This window comes from Ictidomys tridecemlineatus, chromosome 2, assembly GCF_052094955.1.
Source record: "Ictidomys tridecemlineatus isolate mIctTri1 chromosome 2, mIctTri1.hap1, whole genome shotgun sequence".
In the NCBI taxonomy this organism is placed as follows: Eukaryota; Metazoa; Chordata; class Mammalia; order Rodentia; family Sciuridae; genus Ictidomys; species Ictidomys tridecemlineatus.
Window position 1 is genome coordinate 105,558,944 of NC_135478.1, and position 24,056 is coordinate 105,582,999.

Below are 24,056 nucleotides of genomic sequence, written 5' to 3' on the forward strand. Positions count from 1 at the left end.
CAGCAGAGTCTGCCCCTGCTCTGCCATCCTATCTGCTGGAAGCTACCATCCTGCTGCCATCTGCTGAACTGGAACACAGCCTCACCTTCCCAGAGCCACTTAGGGAATGGGCTGGGTGCAGTCCTTCTGTGATGAAGCAGTAATCTGAATGGGACCCAAGCACTCGGGAGGAAAGGGAAACCTGGGACCACCTGTGTTCCAACCTCCCTAGAGCCACCACCTTACCTCCAGCACCGTATGCCCTCCTGTTAATAGTTAATAAAACTCACCATGGGTCACTCAAAAGGCCAGCAACTAAGTTTCCCAAATCTTGCCTGCAGGTGAGGTTATCCGGTGCAGCAGAAGGTTGGGCTTTGAGGCCCACCCAGCCCCGGAATCAAATCTGTGGCAGAAGCCGGTAGTCACTGAACAGCCACTCTTGGGGTTGGAGTAGATGTTCACAGGGGTGGAGACCTGCAGCCAATGGGTCTCAGAACGCAGAGCTGCTGGGTGGAGCAGGGACACGCGCTCCAGGTGCCTGGCTCACCCACACCAGGTGGGTCCACATTGGGGGTCAGGCAGGTATGATTCCACAGAGGGGTGGCCAGATGGATGCAGAGCAGGAGTCCATCCACCTAAGGCAGGCCCCTGCTCCTCAGCTCCAGATGTTCATTACCATGTGGAACTGGGGGAGCCTGGGGTTCATAAGTGGTGGTGTGAGCATGAGCCGTACTCCTTGCATCTTTTTCTTTTGCGTGTGAATCCATTGTGTATTCAACCACCCATGTGAGACAAGGTCAGGGGCCAGAGTGGGTTGGCAAATCCTCTGTCAGTGTCCCCAGCTCAGACTCAGATTCAGGCGCCCCGGCCATCTGGCCCAGAAACTATGTTCCTAACCACTGCACTACACTGTCTCTTTGACAACTTCTTGAGAAGTCAGAAATCTCTTTTTTTAAGGGTAGAATTTTAAATACTACCATCAAGGGAATGTAAGACGTAGGACAAACACCAGCATGCATCCCGGAATTGATGGTGTTGACAGTTTGTAACCTCCTCTTTAGCCTCTGGGGGTTTGAGTCCAGTCCGTCCTTCATCCAGGAGAGGACTCTTCTCAGCGACAGTGCTCATAGCCTTCCAACCATGTGGGCCACATCCCTACACCTAGTGATGTCTCCACTGTGGCCGCCCCTGGCACCTCCCCACAGGGGTAGTCAGCCCTGGAAGCCTACACTGAATAGAGATGGCCATTTCAGATCCATTAGGTGGCAGCGATGGGCAGAGCAGAGCTGGGCCCATGTTCCCAGCACCCAAGGGGAAATGACGATTGTAAGCAGCCCTGTAACCATCAGTGAGGTTAAAATAAATGCTGGAGGTCATTTACCATTTCAGAGGGCAGCGTCCCCTTGAAGCGACTACCTGCTCTGCAGTAAGAGACGGCAGATGCGACCAGAGTTCACCTTGCTCTCATCTGAAAAAGCACTGGGCACCCGGTCATGGAGAACAATGTTCTTCAGGCAGACTGCTGTGGCCAAAGGGAGGAATCCTGTCCAGGGGCGTCCTCACTAGACATTGGTTGTTTAACACAGGCACTGGGAAGCGTGATGTGCTGTGCTTCTAGATGAATCGCACTGGTTTCTATAAAGGAGGCCCGGGACCCATGTTATTTTATGTGTCAGATATTGATTCAGAGCATGGTCATGACATTGCTGGTCCTCACCAGCCCAGGCCTGGGTTCTGGTGCCCACCGCAGTGTGGGACAGTCACTGCAATCACAGGCCAGACAGGGATGCAGTGTGTGGTAGCAGTGAGTCTGGGCAGGGTGGTCATTGGGAGCATGAGGAGCTGACCTGTGGAACGGGACCCACTGGGGAGGAAGTGCAGGCTGCAATGACATTGGGGAGTGAACACATCAGGAGAAGGAAATGGCCCAGTGACCTAGGAGCTCCTTAGTCAGAAAGTCACAGCTGCTGAGCAATTTACACACCAAAAACCTTCAAGTCAACGAGAAGGGCTTGGAATTTCCTTCTGCATTTCTCCCACAAAATTTCAACAAACCCCCTCGACCTCCCGTTCCTCATCATCAGTACACACCTACAGGCCATGGCCCTATCCCCCAAATGCCTTCCTTAGCCTCAGGCCTTTGCAGACCAGGAGCACTGACCGTCAGGACTGGGACTTGGCACAGGCCTGTCCGGGAGAGAGGCCTTCCACTGTGTTTTCTCAACAGGACAACACGGTTCAGAACATCAGAACATCAGGCACCCAGGTGTTGGAGTCACCACACCAAGTGTGTGCTGCACCAGTCGCTCCTCCAGTCCTCCCAGATGCTCCCCAAGGATGCCAGGTTCTGAAAGCCACAGCAAGGTGCTCTCGGGCAGCTGTCCTAGGCCCATGCACTCTCACAGAAATGAGGCTGCCAGGGCCACTGGGAGGACTCCTGTCCCTTAGCAGCTCTCCGAGTTAACAAATAGAGAGAAACTTGCGGAAGGTCTGATTTTCACAGATTGCAGAACACATTTCAGAAATGGAAAAGGAAAGGCATAACGGTTATTCGGAGTCTGCAAATGCTGTGCTTTGGCAATGCACTAGCCTATTAGCGCCTGCAGCCCCATTAGACAGGAGAATGAGCCTCCTCTTTATTATACGGTCATAAAGGCTAAACTGCTGTCCACGGACAAACAACTGAAGGGCAATTTGATGAATATGACACTCTGCTCACTGGGCAAGCTCCACCGAGCCTGCCCTCAAAGCATGCTCTCCAAGGGCCTCGCTCCTCCATGTTACAGGTGACCTGGACACTAGGGCCAGCAGAATCAGGATTCAAAGCCAAATGCTTGCTTGTGTATCCATGTACAGAGAAAGAAGCCACCATCCCACAGGGGACCTCCCTAGATCCAAAGCCTCCAGGCCATGGCTGCAACCAAGGATGGAACTGAACCATTTGTATACGGTGTTCATTTTTCCTCTATGTGTCTACCTGTGATAGTCTGATTATAAATAGCTATGGCAAGAGATTAGCAACAGTAACTAGTAAACTAGACAGTTGTAACAATATACTGTAATAAAAGTCCTGTGGACATGGTTTCTCTTTCTCCCTCCAAATTCCTCCAGGCACCTCCCCCTTTTCACTAAGGGAAGCACTCTCAGCTCCTCTTTGGCACCCTGAATTGTCAGTGTCCCCACTCTTGCGCCCTGGGGCATTAATGAATAAAGTAAGGGTCCCTGAAACACAGGCCATGGGACAGCATGACTGTCCCCCTCATAACAAGATATTGGCCGTGACCAACAGGTGGCTGTGTGTACAGGCTGGATTCTCTGGACAAAGTCACATCCTGGCAGGGACAGACCAAGACGGTATAAGACTCGGTCCTGCTGCTCAGAATCATGTGCAATTTAAAACTTGTCCACTGTTTATTTCTGGGATTTTTTTCATTTCATATTTTCAGACCACAGTGGGCCACAGGTGAGGGGGCTGCTGTACAGGCAGGTTTAGCACACTCAAGACGACGCACTTTGTTTTGTAGTGGCACCTCCTTCCCACTGAAAATCTTAATTAAGCTTCTCCAGAAACGCTCACCATAATTGTTTTTAGACTTTTGGCAAAATTTCTCCAAAAGAATTTTCAGGCAGGGGGCATGCTTGCAGAAGCAGAGTCCCATAAATAGACCAACCCAAGGCCTTCATGGAGGCGTTTGCCTTTCAAAGGACAATAGTCAGGTCCTGTAAAGCCAGTTGTCAGGAAGAAAGGGGAAGGGAACTCTCCTTCCTGGGTGCTGATTTTCCCAGGGAGTGTCCTTGATTTTGTATCCAGGCCAGAACAGTGGAAAGAGCTGCCTTTGTGTGGACTTCTGAGCCCCTCCCACTACTCACTGGGTATAAAGTTCTGAAACTTTCTGAACTCAGGGTTCAGAGGGATGGATTGGTTTAGACAAATGCTCTTCTGGACCTGGCTGCCACCAATAAATTCGCTTCCTGCTAATTCCTCGGTGTCTAGCCTCATGGGTCCTGCAACATTTTAAGCAAGACCTGCATTCATCTACGACAATGCCGGCGTGTAGTCTTCAACAGCAAGGAGAGGAGCCAGTGACAGTCACCCAGTGAAGACCCAGCTGGCACTAGGTCTCTTTCCATTTCAAAACATGTACCTTTTGATTAACAAAATAATAAGATGCAGCACCCATGTTATGTGGCCCCCTCAAGCAGTATAAAATGTACTTGACCCTTGTCCCCTTCAGGGACTCCACCAGACAGCAGGGACATGGGATTAGAATCTGGGAAACAGAAACGTGGTCAGAGGAGCAGACCCACCCGGTCCCTGCGGGGCGAGGTTGGCGTGGGCAGCTGATGCAGAGCCAGCCTTCATGTTCAGCGGGAGCTGCAGGCTGCCCTGGGCGATGGCTTCATTTCTCTGCTCCCTTAGAGATGGAGCACAGCTAACCCTGGGCCTAAGCTCACTGGTGGGTTTCAGAGGGAAGAATGTGCATTTCTGCTACAGGTGAGGACCTGTGTGGGTGGAATCCATGATCTTGGCTTGGGGGCCAAGCTCCAATCAGTTCACTTAAGGGACAGGGAGAAATGTGGGACCTTCACAGCCAGGCTTGCCTCAGGCTGCAAGTTCGAGACCAAACAGTGGCTTGATGGCACAATGACTTATTTTTCTCATGTCAAAGAAACCCATATATAGATGAGTAGGTGCGCTCCCTGAGCAGATGCCTCTGAGCCCCCTTTAGGCTCTTGGCTTCCCACCCAGCCGCACAGGGAACACCCAGGAATCACAGTGGAGCACCAGGTCCTCAGCCATGCCATGCTCGCAGGGCTCTGGAGCTACAGGAGAGCAGGAAACCAGGGCACTGGTGAAAGAGAGCAGGGAGAGTGGGTGAAGGTGGCATCCTGGCAAGAGGAGAGAGGCCATAGGAACTTCCTACTCTTCCAGTCACAAAAGCATTTTAATTTTTTACTTGAAATACCGATATCTTTAACATATCATTACTTGTTAAGCAATTGCAAACAGTTCAAGAATGTTTCTAGACTTTGCAATGAGACAATAAATATCTTCAAGGGTAGAGACTCGCTATTTCATCTTCTCCTACCTATCACACATATAGATCGTCACTTTTTCTGATACACATAACATGTATTTCATACACAGCAACAGACACACAGAGGATGCTCAGATACATTTTGATTTATTTGTTGCCTAGTAATTAAGAACGTCCAAGTGTTAGCCTATTGTAACTCATTTTAAGAAAATCCACAACACTAAAATTCACAGCCTTTTTCTTTATTGGCAACTGAGAACCACCAAGGTTGCAGGTGAGGAGTTTGGAGGGACACTGAGTCACCTTCTCTCCTTATATGAGGTCAGTCCCACTGTGACGCTCAGAGCAGCTCTCTGAAGACCTAGACCTCAGTTCTGATGCAGGCTCGCCTCTGAAGCAGCACCTGCAGCCCTCCTTGAAACGGCACCAGACATCTCTGCAGAGCTCCCAGCCTGAGGGAGCCTGTGCTCAGAGAGTATGGGGAGAAGCTTATTTACAGTTGGCAGCCGTTTGCATGAGATTTCTTCACCGTTTGCAAAAGCAAAAGGGGAAAAAAAAACCCTACATTTGGAAGCTTTTATTAAAAAATCCTGGAAATATTTCTAAAGTTCCCTTCTTGGGCTGAAGAGTCACTGAGAATGTCTCTTGGCAAGAGAAAGAGAGAAAAGAAACATGGTAAATATTGAGAGAATATATAAAAATATTGTTTCATTATATTCCTACCAAAGACAATAGACAAGTGCAGTTGCACAGCCAGAGGACAGAAGCCACAACAGAGACTCTGCAGATTTGGGGGAGCTCACTGGGTTCAGAGGTGAGACGCACCATAGGAGCTACAGGCATCTCTTGCTTCATGGGCTAGACCGGCTTCCTTCTGTAGGTGATGAGGTGGTGGCTTTAGGGATCAGGGAGGGGAGAGAGCCCCTCAGGAAAAAGCACCTGCCAAGGGGACATGTTGACTAAAAGGAGGCCACGAGGCAAGAGAAGGGCCTTTGGAAGCATAGTTGGTTTGCACATCTAGGAGGAACCTACTTCATCAGAGCTCCAGAGGAGGCCCGCAAGAAAGCAAGGTCACGCAGAGCAGCCTGGTGAAGGGCTTGTCTTCCTGCGAGTCCCAGGCCTGAGGGAGACAGCTACACTGCAGGACCAGCCCCCCCAGGAAGAAGTGTCCACATACAGGGATGTGTGGATGTCAGGGCTGGGCCTCTCACAACAGTGTCCCTGGTGCTCCAGAGCAGAATCCCCCCGCCCCCATCCAGGATGCAGCAACACACACATGAGATCAGGGTGATGGAGGCTGAACATGGACTCCTTCCACCTGCCTTTGGGGGCCCAGCATCCAGTCCTGAGGATGGACAAGAGATTCCATGTACAAGTCCATCTTGTCCCTCCTGACCCAGCCCTCCCATCTCCATGGTCCTCCTGTCACTCTAGCCAGGTGACCACCTTGGGCCAAGGGCTAGGAAAAAGCAATACATTCCTAGGACTGTAACTACTTCCCGGTCACCCTCTGACTCTCACTTCCTGTCTGCTGGTCAGAGAGAAAGGACTTTGAGTCCTATGGGCTGGCAGAGGCTGGGGGTGACCTAGGCCTGCCTCACCCATGGCCAGTTTCCTGGCAGCATTGAACTTGGTGTGAGCAGGAAGCACACATTTACTGTGTCGGACTCTCAAGTTCAGGGGTGCATATGTTAATACAGCTGGTCTTTGCTTCTCTGATTCTTAAAGTCAGTAACCTAAGTGAATCTGAGCCTGTCTACTTGAGAAAAGACAGAAGAGGCCACGTGGGTGAGGGTGGCCTACAGGTCCGATCATTAAGAGGTGATAAAAGATGGGTCCCAGCCCTGCATGGTTTTGTATAAGTAGGCTTGTGAATTTTCAGGTTTTCTGGATTTCTGGCAATTTTACAGCCTCCTGTGATGATGTGATCTGCATATGTGCACATACGTGAGGACGGATGGAGTCATGCCAAAATTTTGGTGGACACCTGTCTGCGTTTAAGACCTGTTGATACCTGTAACCATTGGCCCAGTCAGGATACAAGGCAGTTTTATCACCCAGAAGCTTCCTCTCTTGTGCCCCTTTGTAATGAAGCATCTCTCCTGCCCTGTTATGGTTTAGATATGAGGTGAACCCCAAAAGCTTATGTGTGGGACGATGTAAGAATTTTCAGAGTTGAAATGATTGTAAGCACCTTAACCTACCCATGGATCAATCCACTTGAATGGATTAACTGGGTGGTATATACTGGATATACAGGCAGAGGTATGTGGCTGGAGGAATGAAGGAAGTGGGTCACTGCAGGGTGCCTTTGGGTTTGTATTTTGTCCCTGGTGAGCAGAGCTCTCTCTGCATCCTGGCTCCACATCCTGAGCTTCTTTCCTCCTCTTAGCTTTTGGCATGATGTGCCACCTCACTGGCCCACAGGAATGGTTCAGCCATCATGAACTGAACCTCTGAAACTTTGAGCCCCAAATGAACTTTTCCTCACTTAAAATTCTTCTTCTCAGGTCTTTTAGTCACAGCAGCAAAAAAAAAATGGGACTAAAACTTGCCTTAATCCCCACCCCTAGCAGCCATGGTGTGGTTCTCCACTGTCCTTTGACTTTGTGGAATGTCACATAGACAGAATCCCTGCTATGCCACCTGGAGAGCCCCGCCTGCTTTCATTCAGCTGCAGGTCTTCCAAGTTCATCTAAGGAGGGCATCAGTGGAGAGGGATAAAGACACCAAACTGACAGAAGTCAGTAAGTAACTGTTGGGTCGGAGTGATGGCACCTGGGACCCATTATCTATCATCTCTCCAGACGTTTTGAAGTTTTCAATACTAGAAAGCTTTCCAAATTTAGAAAAATATCACTTTTGTTTCTTGCATAAGCAATGTGCAGGCTAGAAGAGATTGCAGCTTGACAGAATTACAGACCAGAGAAGATTGCTTCTCAGTCCCAAAGAAACTGAGGCCCCGGGACAGGGAACAGCCACAGCAGAGCTCCTGGAGCTGGAGAGGCAGTCAGATCACTGGAAGCACCAGGGGCAGGACACTGGCCACTGTGCTGGCCACCTGCATCTGCACTCCTAGGGTCTGGAGCTGTCCTGCCTGATGGGACAAGGGCCAAGTCCTACTTCTTCAGCAAAACCCAGCAGGAAACCTCTGCTCTTCACCAATCTGAGTCCTAAAGAGTCAGATCAACAGCTCAATGTCACAGAAATAGGCCAGTGGGTCCTATAAAATGGACCTCATCTAACCTGAGGGCACCTACAACAAAGAAGGGGGGTTGCCCGTTTCTCTGTGAGGAGAGGGGACCTAACTCTAGGCACGGGCTCAGGGGTCCATCAGCTGGGCACTCAGACGCCTGCTGACTGTCCACAGGTGACAGCGGAAGAGGGAAATGAGGTCTCCTGCTCTTCTCCATGTGCACTTGTTTAAAATGCAACCCCTCTGAGCTTCCTGACTGTAAAGTGGTCAAAATTTGGAAAGCAGAATTATAATAGATCTTCCTCAAGCCATGGAAAAGGGTAGCAGGGGCTAATTTTGGAGGCCTCAAAGGTTTGGAGCAGGCTATTGAAAGAAGGGGTTTCTGAGCAGGGTGCTAGAGGTCCCCGGCAGGCTGCAGCGGTGGCCCTTCCGGCAAAGAGAAAGGATCATTTCACCTCACACAGGCTTTACCGAAGGAGAGTAACAGAAACGTCATTCCTCCTGAGAAGGGCAGCCTGTCCTCAGACCCCTTCATCCCACAGTTCATGTTCATCACAGCAAAATGATTCTCTTCTTTGTGTCACTGCTCTTGGTGTAAAGTCATGCTCAGACTAAGCTCCAACACCCCAAGTTCAGTTTTCAATATCAGAGTGAGGACTTCCCTCCTGGGGCTGCACTTAGCAGACCAGCCCTGGGCTCCTCTGCTATGGTGGTGGCTTCCCGGGTGCAGGGTCAGTCCCTGAACACACAGTTCTCTCTGGTTCCTTCACTTTCCCTCTGTAGCATCTGGAAGGAGCGACCTGCTTATCTCTGGAGCCACAGGAGGCTTTGCACAGTAAGGAAGAGAAATACCTGGAGGACCCGGTGGGCTGGGAATGAGCAGAGGCATTCTGGAACTCCACGGGACCTGGGACCCAGCAGCGTTTCATTCCATGACAAGACCAGAAGGTTCCATGGCTGTGGTGTCCACGGGGAGTGACTGGGCCCCTGCACACCTTGGCACAACCTGGGGACAGGTTGGGCTGCCACAGGTAAGTAGAGGAGCCAGAGAGCCTCCAGGGATGCTCCAGGGACACTCCCAGGACACAGCGAGACTCTTCCAGACCAGGCTGCTGGAGAGGCTGAGGGCCAGCAAACCTGCCCCGGGAAAAATGGCTGGAAAAAAACTGAACCAGGGGTCTGAAGGGCTAGACTGTTGGTCACTGTGGCCTGGAGGATGCACAGGAAAGAAAAGGACCCTGATCACAGGGAGGGGAGCAAGGGTCAGCCCAGGAAGCAGCCAGCAGCTGAGTTTCAGAAAATGGCAATTTCCACAAGAAACGAATCCAAGCCAGACAGGGGCAGAGCAAGCAGCCCCTGGAGACGTGGCCTAGGGAAGACCACCCGCCCCCTTACCCCCCACAGCGGTGACTGGCCTAGGGAAGACCTCCTGGCCCGGCTCCCCTGAGGCAGGGGAAACACCGTCTTGTCCTGTGCAGCTTTCTGCTGCCCCTAGGACTCTGCAAAGTCTTTTTCTTCTATTTCACCTTATTTGTCGTGTCTTCTGATTGGCTGAATTCCACCCACAAGTGTGTAGCCCTCCTCCTCGGCCCTCAGCTTGGACTGGCAGGACTGAGAGGCCCTGGTGGCCCTCTGAGCTGCTGTTTCATTTCCAAAGAACAATCTCCCAAACTGATCCCTAGGGATCAAGCTCAGGAGCAGCACCCACCCTGGTAACTGGCCTCCCCCTGGGCACCCAGCGTGGCATGGGTCACAGAGGGTTGAGACTGCTGGGAGCACTGGAGGCAGGGATGTGACTCATGTTGACAAGCCAGGAAGGGCCCAAGACCGAGCAAGGAGGCCACAGCAAGGGCCATTGGGCACTGGAGCCACCACTGCAGCAGCAGTGAGGGCCGGCTACAATGGAGAGCCTCACACAGGTCTCCCTCTGCCACACACAGGTCTCCCACCAGGGTCTCCCAATGACCACACCCAGGCAGAAACCAGAGCCAGGAGAGGCAGGGAATCAGATCTGCAGAGGGCAGGTGTGTCCACCTGAGAAGCACAGCCAGGGGAAGGTGGGGAGGAGGTGGGACAGCAAACAGACCGTGAGCTTGGCACCTGCTCTCACCCGACCTCTGGCCAGCGGGGCAGGTTGGTGCCATTTTACATGACTCTAATTTACCACTGCAGTTAACTGTCAGTACTGCTGCTTAACCAGGTGTCCACGAACTCAGTGGCTTGCAATATGGTTTTATTATAGATCATCATTTTGTACATCAGGAAGGAGTACAGGGCTCAGCTGGCCCTCCTTCTGCTCTACACAGCTGAGGTCCTTGGCTGTCTAGTCTAGGGGATCCAAGACAGCCTCTCTCTGTGTCTGGGGGCACCTCAGGAGGTCTCCCAGGACCACTGGACACCTCCACAGTGGCCCGGGGCTCCGGGGCCAAGTGTGGCTGGGGATTCTGGTAGAAGGTCAGGCTTCTTGTGACCAGCCCCAGGAATTTCACACTGTGGTGTCTGCACCAAAGCCTTGCCATTCAGGAGTGGGGGATTCGGCCTCAGTCCTCAGTGGGGAGACTGTCACTGAGTACATGGCCACTCGTCACCCACCACACCTTCATCTGCCCTTGGACGAGGCCTGAGGGAGAATGGAATCCACAACCATGATGAGATGCCCTGAGCCAATCCGGGAAGCCACTGTCCCACCCTCCACATCTGCTTGTTAACATTGGAGTTTGCTTTGCTATTATTTTCTCTTTCTTTATTTCCTCCTCTCCTCCCTCTCTCTCTCTCTCTCTCTCTCTCTCTCTCTCTCTCTCTCTCTCTCTCTCTCCCCCCCTCCCCCCGCTCTAGTATTGAACTCAGTAGCACACTACCCCTGAGCTACTCCCCAGCCCCTTTTGACTTTTCTTCTGAGACAGGGTCTCTGTAAGTTGCGGAGGCTGGCCTTGAACTTGCAATGCTCCTGCCTCAGCCTTGCAAGTAGCTGGAATAAAAGGTGCGCATCACTGGCCCAGCCTTATTGCCTTAAAAAAAAAAAAAAATTTGCTTTTTATACCTAATGTTTGGGGTGGGGGAAGTTGACTCGTGGCTTACACCAGAATGTGCTGTGGCAGACGTGTTCCTGTGTTCTCAAAGAAGATCCTGTGAAGCAGCATTGAACAAGTTCCTTCTTTATTTATTCTTTTTAATTTAAGTCAGAGGTAATCTTCTAGGTGTGTATGTATCAGCCCTCTTTCAAAAATGAATTGCCACTGCTAACTTCAAAGTGACCTAAGTAATCCGTTTGCATTTTCACTGATCCTGACATATTTCTTGGTTGTCTACATGGATCTGAATTTGGTGCAAAGTGTACTCAAGACTCACCGTGCTCTTTGTAAAACTCCATGACGGAGGCCAGAAGGCCACCCCCAGCCCCGGATGCCCTCTCCCTTGAGCCCATGTGGTCACCACTGTGCAGACACAGGTCTGAGAGTTTGAAGTGCCATTCCCCGGGACGTTATTAGCACAAAGTGCCTGGAGAGGCCCCTGCCGGGTCTCATGTCTCTGGAGCGCTGTGGCTGGGGGCCCAGGTTGACTTGCATGTTCTGGTGATGGGCAGGCAGCTCACCTTACCTGAGCCACTCTGAAGCACTGAATGGGGTGGAGGCGTGCCCACCCATGGAAGGCACATCCTGTTGTCACATGCCATCCCTGGGGAGGTGCCGGACAGTGTCCTTCACTTCCTGTTACATTCCCAGCACCAAGCTTCATGCTCAGCAAATCTAAGTCAAATTAGGGGACATTTTAGGTAGTTCAGTATCTTTGGTGCTTTTGTTTCAGATGGCCTTTCAGTCTCTGTGGCCGCACCCTCTGTCCCACACAGAAGGATGAACTTCCGGGGGCCGTGTGCTGGGCCGTGGTGAGTCAGCAGGTAGCCAGGACGGCCCCCTAGGATCTAAATTCAATGGTGACATGAGCCACAGAGCCCTGGCCTGTTCTCTACCCTCTGAACTTTGGGTTCTTCTTCTGACAAATGTAGGAATAACAGAACCTACCTCCACAACAGCGCTTAGGGTTGAGTGTGTGTAAAGAATTCAGTGCCCAGAACAAGAACCCTTCAGAGCCATCTCAATGCAGTCAGAAGCCTGCACATCCTGGGGGCCCAGCACTCTGCTCCCATGAACAGCAGCCCAGGAGTACTCCATGGAGGGATCAGGGGAAGGAGAGGAAGACTCTGGACAGCCTGGCGGGCATCCCCAGGAAACTCATGGGGACAGCTGGCACTTTGGACGACGCCCATCCCAGTCTGCTTTGACTTAGATGGCACTGCACCATCCCAACCCCAGCATGTGGCTTGTCCCCTGGGTGGAGTGGGAAGGAGAACAGAGTGCCCTAGATGGGTCTTCTCACCAATGAAGGTCTACTGGCGCCCACCCAAGTGAAGGCCAGGTTTCCGCCAGCAAGAGAGGGCACAGTCGAATGCCGTGAGGACATGAAAACCCGCCAAATCTTGTTTCCTTTCATTCCCTCCTGCAGTGGCTGAGAAAAAGATGACCAGGTGGATCTAAAGGGGTGCAGGGGGACTACAGTGAGGGACTGGACACCCAGGAAGGTCAGTGCAAGGTTACGGCGCATAATATCCATGATGGGACACAAGCATGGCCAAGGTCACCACAAACTTCAGTCGCAAAACAGCCAGTCTGTCTCTCGATCCCTAAAATATTAATAATGACAACAGCAATAATCCTATGTCATCCAGATTAGAAAGCTAAACATACTAAAGATCACTTTCACAGAAACTAGCCTGGTGCCCACGGGCAGAGGAGGCAGGAACATTCTCAGGGGTGCAGCCAAAACCCAAGACCAGAAGACTACCCTCCCCAGAAGACCCCCGAGGCCTGGGTGAGGAAGGGCTGACCCCCTTCCCACCACTAGCTCACCGTCCTTCCTCTTCCTAATGCCTGGAGGCTACATCAGGAGCCACACCCTTGCACAGATCCCAGGTGTCCCAGAGGTGCCATCTGCTGTCCTGCCCCTACCTGCCCAGGAACCAGAGGCTGTGGACTGAAAGTCTCAGCCCCATGGGCGCAGGGTCCTGCCCCTCCCCTCTGCCCCAGGCAGGAGAAGAAAACGGATCCTTTGCAAATATTTATCTCAGAGTCCTCAGGGGACATCCTGAAGGGTTTCTGTGTCATTCCTGGATTCCCAGGGGACTCAAGAAAGCCCAACAAGTGCTGATGGCCTCTTCTGAACCTGCAAGTGTCCCAGCACGAGAACAGTGGGGCCTCCGGGACTCTCAGGTGACACTTCCCAAAGAAGGAAAAGAGGATCCTGGGGTCAGAGGCACCTGGGGTCAAACTCAAGGTCTGCTGCCATGGGGGACAGCCTAAGGCCCATCTCTTCTCAGGCAGCCTGCAGTGGGCATCTGTCCTGACGGGTTTCCCAGGTCACTGGGGAGGGGTGTGGGAAGCTACTTGTACCACACGTGCCCTCCAGCGTCTACTCCCTCCCCTGGACAGCACCCTGGATTCCCTAGGAGGTCAGTCTGTCCTGCATGGGACTGACCAGGGTGGTCAACACAGAGGCTACCTCTTACTGGGCCACTGGAGGCGTCAGATCTTCTTCTGTCTGGCACAGTCAGGGCTGGAAGTGTGTCCTCCAGGCCCCCAAACAACCCTCGTCCTGGGACTTGCAGCCAGAGCTAGTGACAAAGAGAGCATCTACCCCTGCAGGGGAAGCTTCCTGTCACAGACCATTTGCTGCTGCACGCATCCCAGCCCCCAGTGTGGTTCTGGACCCTGCTTAGTTCCAGGTCCCCCCTCCAGGACCTCCCCTGGCTTCTGGAACCTTCCACCGCCTGCTGGTTGAGCTCTCATTTCTGATTCCAACTGCGTTGTTTCTGTAATGTCCACCGAAGGCTCTTAAGAAGCACTGTCCTGAGGGAACAGGGTCAGCTGTGACGTGCAGAGGCTGCGGCTCCACTCCTGTCCTCAGAGGGCAGGCCCTCCAAGTGAGAAGCAGCCCACAGCGCGCTGCCCCAGATCCAGAGGCAGCCCTCGTGGGGGACCCAAGGAAGGGGCCATAGCCTGTTTTATTCTCCATCTTAACGGATCAGAAGGGAGTGTTGGTGTACCCCTGTGACCCAGGACTCAGGAGGCCGCAGCAGGAGGAGCCCACGTTCCAGGCCAGGCTCGGAAACTCAGTGAGACCCTGTCTCAGAGTAAAAACTAGAAAGGCTCAGATGGGGCTCAGTGGTACAGCACCCAGTACCAAAAGAGAACAAGAAAGAAAGAAAAAGGTATTATTTGTTTAGCCCTGTAAGCTCCAAGTTTTCAATTCTGTGATTATTTCTGCAAATTGGACATAGGTGCATTAAAATAAATTGAAAATCACAATCTAGAGCTTGTGTATATTTTATGTACTTTCTCATATATATAAATATGTATTTTTTCAAATGCTCTATTCACTTACCTGTTACTTTCTCAAAGACCTCTAGAAACATAATAATGATTACAGCTTACCTTAAGTCATATGTGTGTTGATCAATTCAAGTTTTTACAGGTTTCCATGTATGAGGTGATGGAACGGAATGATTTAAAGCAAAATTAGTAATAACTGATGTCATAAAGGCCAAGAGGAGAAACTGGGAAAGTGTGTTTTAAGCTACCTGTACCACACACAGTGTTAAGAAACTGGGCTCTGACTTGTTAAAAAACATAGATTGAAAAGTCTATAGAAAAAACTAATTTTTAAAGTATAATTGATACACTAAGAGAGGAGATAAAATGTCATCATATGAATTAATGACACCAGAGATGGTGAGAAAAGGGGAGGGAGCCAAAGAACCATAGAAAACAGTTAAAAACATGCTCAATATCAATCTGACTACATCAACATTCTTTAAATGTTAATGGAGTAACATACCAAATTAAAAAGAAGAGATTATCAAAGTGGATTTAAAAATGAGATTAGGCCTGGAACATTTATCAAACACTCACTGATACTATGAAGAGACTTATTAGGTAAAAGTAATGGAGGAATGTAGAAAGAAATACTATGACAACAATAATCCCAGGAAAAAATGAAAAGCTCAATGCTTAATCATTTTCAGACTGATTAATGAGACTTTAGTCCCCAGGGGTAAAGAGGAGACACCACATGATGACAAAGGCTTAATTATCTCAAAGTTAGAATGCTCCTAAATATGTGCTTCTAGTAATATCCATAAAAACATCCAGGAAGTCTCTGATAAAACTGAAAGGAGAACTAGCCCAGCCCTCCAGACAGATGGAAGCTTCTACCAAAAGCTTCAAACAGTAATGGGCAGAGCATGCAGAAAACCTGCCAGCACATAGAGGAACTGGCCACCAAGGCGACCACCTTCCAGGCCACATAACCCTGAACTGAAAAGAATAGAACCCTGCAAGGGTTATGCTCAGAACACAGTAGAAATCTAGTAGCCATCAGTCCTGAAAAGAGATCTGGTAACCCCAACAGGTAAATTAACAAACACATCTCTCAACATTACTTCAACAAAGAATAAAACTCAGGACAAATTTAAATATGTCTTAAATTCAAATCAAAGCATAACATCAAAAATTGTGGGGTGCAGCAAAGCAGTGTTGAGAGGAATATGTAGAACATTTAATAATGCACATATTAGGAAAGAGGAAAGACCAACTCGGGTATGGGGGCACATGCCTGTAATCTCAGTGGCTTGGGAGGCTGAGGCAGGCGGATCTCAGGTTCAAAGCTAGTCTTAGCAACTTAGTGAGGCCCTAAGCAACTCAGCGAGACCCTGTCTGTAAATAAAATATGAAAAAGGGCTGTGGATATGGGTTCAATCTCCATTACCCCCCCCACACACACCAAAAAAGAAAAGAAGATGAAAAATGATAGCCTAATTTAAAATCAATAGCTTTCACCTTGGTAGACCAAAGCAAGAAGAGCAAATGACACATGACACAGCCTGAGAAAAGGAGATGACATAAATTAGAGAGGAAATCACTGAAATAGACAACAGGGAAACAACAGAGAAAATCAGCAAGACTAGAATATGGTTCTTGAATGGATCAATCACAGTGACGGACATCTCCCCAGGCCTACCCCAAAGGAGAGGGAGGAGGCTCAACTCAACAGGCAGCGAGAGAGGGTCCTCACTACCCACCCCAGGGATGTCCAAGGATGAGACCTTTTACTTCCTCCGAGAGGTGTTACGCAGTGCGAGGGATGTCAATAACAACGTAACCTACATTGCAAAATCGCTATGGGCAAAATTCTCAAGTTCTCACCATGAGACATGATAAATATTCCAGGTGATAGATACATTAAGTAGCTTGAGTTAATTAGGCCACACGGTATTCATGAATCAGAACTTCACACTCCATAAACATATATAAAACACATATTCCAACGTCTGATCAAAAATGAAATCAAATCAGAAAAAGGAACCGTAAGCCACAAACAAGTGGATTCCCCTGCAGGCACACATGGCTGGTTTAACATCCAGAAGTTAATCAGGGTGAGTCACCACGTCCACAGGCCAGAGGAGAAAACGTGTGAACATTTCCATTGGCACAGAACAAAAACTTGACAAAATCCAAGAGCAATTACGATTCTTTTAGTGAGCGTTTCCTTGCTGTGACCAAAAGACCTGACAAGAACAACGTAGAGGAGGAGAAGTTCATTTTAGCTCAGATTGAGTCCAAGGTCAGCCAACACCACTGCCCGGGCAGTGAATGCCAGGTCCTGCTGCCCTAGGTGTCCTCTGCAGGCTCTGGAAGAAGTGTCCCTGAGCCACTGTGATCTTCCTCCCCAAAGTCCTTCCCCATCTGACCATGAGAAGAACCTTGGGCAAATCGTAGAGGGAGACAATCCCAGAGCCCCTGACCAACAAGTGTCCAAACTGTCCAGGACGTCAAAACCCAAGAAGGTCTAAGAACAGGCAAATCCAGAGGAATGCAGGAGCCAGGATGCCCAAGTGCCACTCAGAGCTCCCACCAGACCCTGAAGAGCACATGGGCCATCCATGAAAGCCAGGGCAGTGAATAAGGCCCAGGTTCAGTGACAGTAATGTCCAGCACCAGGCACCGACTGTCCCTCACTACCCATGTGAAATGTGAACAGGTCCTCCCTGTCGGCGCGTGCAAACACTCTGGTCCCACTTCCCAGTTCCTCTGTGAAGCCATACCTGCTTGAAAACAAAGGATTCACTGAGAAAAGACGGGTGAACGGACCTGTCTCACTACCCAGTGACTCCCACAGCCTCGCTGGAAGCCAGAGGGATGTCCAGCCCACACGGCCCAGAGGTCATAGGACACCTGTGGGGCGGAGATACCCCAGGATCCCTCTCTTCAAAACAGCATCCCAGAATCACAAGAGGGCAGCACCTCATCCCCTGGACTGTGTCCTTGTGCAAGGTACCTAGGAAGCCACCTCTCCAGGAAGCCATGTCAGTCCCTCTCCCACCTGGCATGGCCAACAGCAAGTGTGTGGGCCAGAGACCACTCCTCAGGCTCTAGTGAGTACAGCAAGACAGGGACAGCTGCAGGGATTCAGAGTGCCCATGTCTCAGGGTGACAGGCTGTGGACCTGGCCCGCATCCACCCGCAACCAGCACCCACACTGTGGGACCAACCCCACTTTAGTTAATCCCAGAGACACGTGGTATTCATTCTATAAACACCTTAATCATTTTTTCCCCTTAAATTAGCCAGAGTGGGATTTATAGCCTCAAATCAGAACCCTGGCTGGGTTCCCCAGGGTTCATTTTACCTGAGCGGGGTGATAAGATCCTGTTTGGAGTCAGCAGACACAAGGACACATCACTCACATGATTCAGGCTCTGGATCAGCCTCAGACCACCATGTGAGTTCCATCAAAGTCTCCTGTAAAGCCACCTGTCCACCAGAGTGCCTCTGAGCCTCCTCCACCCCAGGCTCACTGCCCCCTCACCAACCCCCTCCTTCTGCCCTTCCTGCTCTCTATCCCACACAGCTCAGCTTTGTGAGAAAACCCCCCTGCTGGTGAGGTCTTATTCTGAGCTGTCTCAAATCTGAGCATAGTTGTGGGGTTCAAGGCACTCGACAGCTTCCAGGGCATGTAGCATTTACAACTATGAGGACCTCAGCAAAGCAAATGCATTCCATAAGGATGAGGGTTCCATTCATTCTTCAGTCAATGAGCTTAAGGATGCTCCTGGCTTGAGAGAGGCCCTTCTCATCCGAGTTGGGTGTCCCAGGCTCCAGGTCTCACACCCGAGATTTTGGGCTGCTAGTTAACCAAGCTGATGCCAAGCAACTGTTTGGCTCCAGCCTCTCATTCAGATCTGAGGACCAGAGCTCCTTTGAAAGTGACTCCCTGTTGGAAAAGGAACAGAGGGGTGGCTGGTATAGACGGGAGAGAAAGAGCCCCGTCCTCACCATCCCCCAGAACCAAAGAGGTGTGCTCAGGGATCTGGGTGCTTCTGAACCATGCACTCTTGTGGGGGGGGGGATGGAGGGGGATTGGCCGGTGAGAAGGTGGGAGAAGGGCTGAGGGCAGTGGGACGCCTCAGTTGTTCACCAGAAGGAAAACATTTTCCAAAATTAAAAGGGATCCTTAGATGTCGAAGGAATGAAAGCGTTTTGCTTTTCCCCTGCGAATGTCAGCTTAGGAACAAGAGTGGAAAGGTAGAACAGACTTTATTAGATGACAAGCAGTCCCATCCAGGGCTTCTCATCCTCAAAGGGACACGCATGTACACACACACACTTAAACACTCTCTCTCTCTCTCTCTCTCTCTCTCTCTCTCTCTCTCTCTCTCTCTCTCTCACACACACACACACACACACACACACACACACTCACACACACATACACACACAGAGCAATTCTTTTTAAAAACTGCCTTTATTTACAATGTGGTTCCTAGAAGAGAAGCCAGCCTTCTGTATGCCAGTCATGCATCCCCCCTGAGACCACAGCCACACAAACAGCTAGGGAGCTGTGCAGAGATGGCCAGTCATCGTCAACAGAGTCCAAAGTGCACGCACACCATCAGCCCTACATTCAGAAATGTGGACGGGTCCCCTCTAGAGGGTGGCAGTCGACTTGGTCCCCTCTCTACTCAGCCATTCTCCAGTGGCAAAGGATGTTCCTACTGATACTTGACCTAACAAAGCTCGCTCTGAACCTTGTCAGTTCCATCATCCACACAGACACCTGGGTACACAGGTTGCAAAATTCCACAAAGAAACAGTTGGGAAAACTCAGTGGGATCCCGCAGGGTGGTTTGTAGCCGAGGGCCAGGGGAGGGGATATGACTAGATCTAAACATTGGAAAGCTGTGCTAAATGAGTGCCAAACTGACTTCATCTAAAAAGATAGGTGGTGTATCCTTTTCTAATTTTGGAATTCAAACTAAAGGCTAATAGCATTGCCAAGTCCAAATTCACCTCTTGCTGTTCCATAGAGAAGATTCATTCACAATTAGAGCATCTTAATATCAGCAGGTGCTGTGGGAGACAGGGTACCCTTTTATCAAGTTAAACACACCTCGGGAAGTGCTTGTCTGTCATCTGGAAACTGACTCATTGCCATGCATCCACAGTCCTGGGCTCTGAACCACCACACTTTGGCTCCACAGTCAGAACTGTGCAACTGTGACCTCTACGTGGGGCCCCTGAAGCTTCAAATGTCTTTGTTTCTGAAATTGCAAAGGTGCAGGTCCCCTAGATGGTGGCCCTGCAAAGTGAATTTCTCTTGGTTTTGTTAGATTGCCAAGGCAAAGCAGCCTCTGGGCTCCAGCGGACGTGTTTACTGTGCTTAAGTAAGCTGGGACACAGAGCTCTCTGTGAATGCAGAGGTATACTTACAACTGTTTCCTACAGAGCCTGGAGGAGGACTGCAGCTCCTGAAATCCAAAGCTTCCAGGCTGCAGGACACCCCTAGACCCAACAACCAGCATGAAGGACAGAAGGGGCAGCAGAATGGAGGAAGACAGGGCTCCCTTTATACAAAGCATTTGGTTTTTTATTATACTTCTCTCTAGACCAGCAGTTCTGCAAAGATCATCAAGCTACACTTGAACTTGGGAAAGCAAAACACCTAGCCAACAGCCCAGGGCAGGGCCTGTGACCAGCTGCAACTCCATCTCCAAAGAGGGACAGAGGAATCCCCAAAGAATCCTCAGCCCCCCAGAGGTCCTCACACCCCCTAAGTCCTTGTGGCCAGTCCCCACATGCAGGTCAGCCTGAGCCAGAGGTCTTACCTCCCAGGCTGAGCCACATGCAGTCATTATACTAATGCTCTTCAGGGGCTGTCCCTGCAGTTAAAATCAAAAAGCAGTTCCTGATACTAGCTCACAGTCCACTGCACTTCAACATGCAGGGTACGAGCAGGAAGAAGTGGCGATTCGTTTCCTTAAACTCACCCACCACTGAACAGAACATAAAGAAAGAAGCCACTCCACAGCCCAGATGGAGGGGGATGAGAAAATAGATCCATGTTGGATGAACTTTTAAAACTCACATATAAAATGTGTCTCGGAGGCAGCCGCGCTCCTATTTTCAGGGTTCGTAACACACACTTTATGGCGCTGCTCGGCAGGTCAGGTCACTGCGCTTTGCAGCAATGTTCGGAGGCTTTAGGCGGCCGACGCTCACTCTAAATAGCTGTTCTGGCCAAGCATAGACACACTTAAAACCACACTCTTTAATGGAAATGGAATCCATCCACGGCAAGCAGCGCAGTCCAGAGAGAGAGTTGGAGGGTGCTTTCTAAAGCCCACGGTGCCCAGGCTCAGAGCCTCATCCTGGGTATCAATGCACATAAGATATGCCAAAAATCCCCCCGTGCCTCCTCCCCTTGCCATGCCCTCTTAGTTCTTGAACACTGAGCTCTATTTCCAGGGAAAGATGAAATGACAGCCTTGAGGTTGAAGCCACGGTATACTTAGAACTCGGCTTTGGGAATAGACTGAGCTGGCAGCACAGTCTTCTCCACCCTCTCCGACTACACTGCGGCCTCATTTCAACAGAGGCATTCAGCTACCCAATGGTGAGGTGGCTGCTGGCTCGTGGATGGACCCTCAGGGGGAGGCCAGGGCCTCACACCAGCATCCCCTGGCTGCCTGGGGGTGGCCGGGGAAAGCTGTACTCCGGATTTTCACAGCCCGATTGCCAACCCAGAAAGATCAAACCAGCCTCTGCTTTACCAGCAGGACACAGTGTGCACAGACCTGCAGACGGGCTACGCTTTAGACACACACTGTTCAGACTCCCCAAAGCAGTGTCCACCTCCGCACTGGGCGGAGGACGCGGCTACCCGGCTTACCTCAGCGTGAAGCGGTCCTCGGTGGAGTTTCTGGAAATGGAGATGGGGAAAGTCAGTACGGCTCCTTGTCGAACCGTGGTTGGGACATAGTGAACGGCCACATTGCTGTCCAAACGCAGCTCCCTCAGGGCCGGGGAGCTGTGGGTCTGGTAGAGGAAGACACTCCCAATCCTGTGCAAGGGGGGCGCAGACTCGTCCATGTCATTGTGGCCAGTCCGAGCGCCATTGCTGTTTCTGGAATCCTCTCGGGTGCAGTCCCCTCGCTCACCCCCAGGCTGCACAGTGTAGTAGAGCTCCACAGGACTCCCCTCGGGCTGCTCTGCGGGCTTCCGCCTCCCCACCACTGTCGGGGGGCTGAACCAGCTGGCCGGGAGCTCCAGCTCTGCCACACACAGCCCCAGGTCCCCGCCCAGCTGGCAGCTGCCCCTCACCTCCCGGGTCTCCCTGAAAGCGAAGACCCGCAGGCAGGGCAGCCTCTCCGCCGCCCGGTGGTCGTCCCAGTCTCTGCCCACGATGTAGAAGAGGATTTGCACCTTGGGCCGGCTCAGGTAGATCTTGTCCCGCAGGATGTAGGACTTCAGTTTCCAGTTAAGGGAGAACTTGCTGGTGAACCCGAAGGGGTTGGAGGGCAGCAGCAGGTCCTGGGGCACCACCTGCTCCATGGAGAAGGGCCCATAGCTGGCGTTGAGCACCGGCAGCCCCTTGGACTTGTAGACGAGGAAGGACTCCACCCGGGACTGCAGGCTGGAGTTGCGCATGATGTCCTGGTTGGCCTCCTTCAGGAAGAAGGAGACGTCCGCGTGGTGGATGTGGTAGGTCACGGGCAGATAGGTGGGCAGCAGCGAGAACCTCTGGGTGCTCTCCAGGATCCCTCGGCCTTCCGTCACTGTTGGAAGGGAACCGGAGCCTAGGGTTAGTCACCCCCGTCCTGCAGACCTGCACACCCCCGCCAGAGCTGGCTGCCCTGTGTCTATGCCAACTTATTCACCCAGCGTTTCTTATCCACTTGCTACTCAATACGCGCGGCGCCTACATATTCATGTTAGAAGGAATGAAGGTCTCTACTGTGAGCGGGAAAACCACAGCCATTTGCCACCCGCGGGAGCTGAGCTTGCTGCTGACCAAGGTTCAAACAAAAGGATCTTCTTAAATTTCAACTGGGGGTCACGGTGCCTCGAGGAGGTCAGGTCTGCAACCTGCTCTCTTCTTGTTACAAGGGTGGATAGGCAAGGGTCGGGAAGGCAGTGACATCGCCAGCAGAGAGCCCTCCCCGTGGCACCACCAGATGGCCGAGATGGAAGTAGGAATAAGTTTCCCACGGCAGGTGAAGGCCACGTCCATTACCCACGGATGACACTTCATGTCCACCATTTACACGGGCCGCATGAAGGACACCGTGTAAAGGGGAATGGTGAAGGACCAGGGTGAAAATAAATTAGCATGGAGGCAATCACTACCCCCTGGCACTGTCCTGTCCTTGGGTGAAGCTGAGGAATGCAGAATGCGGGAGGTGCTTTGGAAGGAGCGCTCAGAAGCAGATGAGATGCCTGACCTCACCCGCTCCACGCCCTCGGGCCAACCGGGACACCAGAGCCGTCCAAGGGACAGCGTCTCCCTCCCAGGAGGTCCACAACCCATGGAGACCACCTGCCATCAATGAACAAAACGCTTCTTTCTTTTTGTCTCACTGAGCATATCCCTTCCCCATGAGAAAAAAAAAAAATCCCAAATGCCATTTTTTATAGTTTGCTTTACATTCTGTAAGAAAAACACAGAAATTACATAATATACAAAGAACGGATTTAGCGAGTTTTTGAAATGGAAATCACTGGCTCTGCCAAGCTTATGTCTAGGCGAAACTCCGCCAGCCACACACTGGAGGTGCCAACTTGCCCCTGGCCAACCTGCACCACAGCTACCCCAGCCCGAGGTCTCCATGTCGCCTGTCTCAGAGGTCCTTGGGGACACGCTCTGCCAAGGGAGACACCCCAAGTCTGCAGCAGGGGACAGCAGAGAACTCGGAGTGGGGCCTGTGCCCAGCTTTGCACACAGCTGTGGACAAGTCATAGACCCCTTTGGCCTGTCTGGGTTTGACAGCGGCACGAGGCCTGACCCCACACTGAAGCTACAGGGCACCTCGGACACTGCAGGGTGCCCAGGGGCCTCCGAGCTAACTGCTAGCCTGGAAGCCATGTGGCCAGCTCGTCAGGGGAATCTCAGTCCAACGTCCACCAAACCCAGGGCGGCTGAGCCCCGACTTCACCACCAAGGCTTGTGCCCTGCTGAGCTCTAGGCATTCTGGACCACCCCGAACCCTAGTAAAGATGGATTTCTATCAGAAATCAGAACACCACAGCTACAGTAAGAAGCTTCATGCCTCAGGAGGATGACACGCTTCAGCTTTCTGGAAGTCACTCCTGAGACTCCCACTGAACTCTCCCCGCAGGCTTTTAGTGAAAGGAGAGGACAGGGTGAACGTCCCACCCACGCGCTGGGTGGAGGCTTTGGGCTGCCTCTTCTCCGGGGCCCCACGTTGGCCTGGCCATGCTCCTGTGCCCACTTCC

The 24,056-nt window shown here is 51.4% G+C and overlaps 1 protein-coding gene across 1 annotated transcript in view; it reads right to left on the reverse strand.

Moving 5' to 3' along the window:
* Positions 1-24,056, reverse strand: part of Tmem132d (transmembrane protein 132D) — a 493,054-nt gene that overhangs the window by 347,837 nt on the left and 121,161 nt on the right. The window contains exon 2 of the mRNA XM_005336333.4: positions 21,493-22,378. Within this exon, the coding sequence (XP_005336390.2) occupies positions 21,493-22,378 (886 nt within the window). The remainder of the gene's footprint in view (positions 1-21,492; positions 22,379-24,056) is intronic.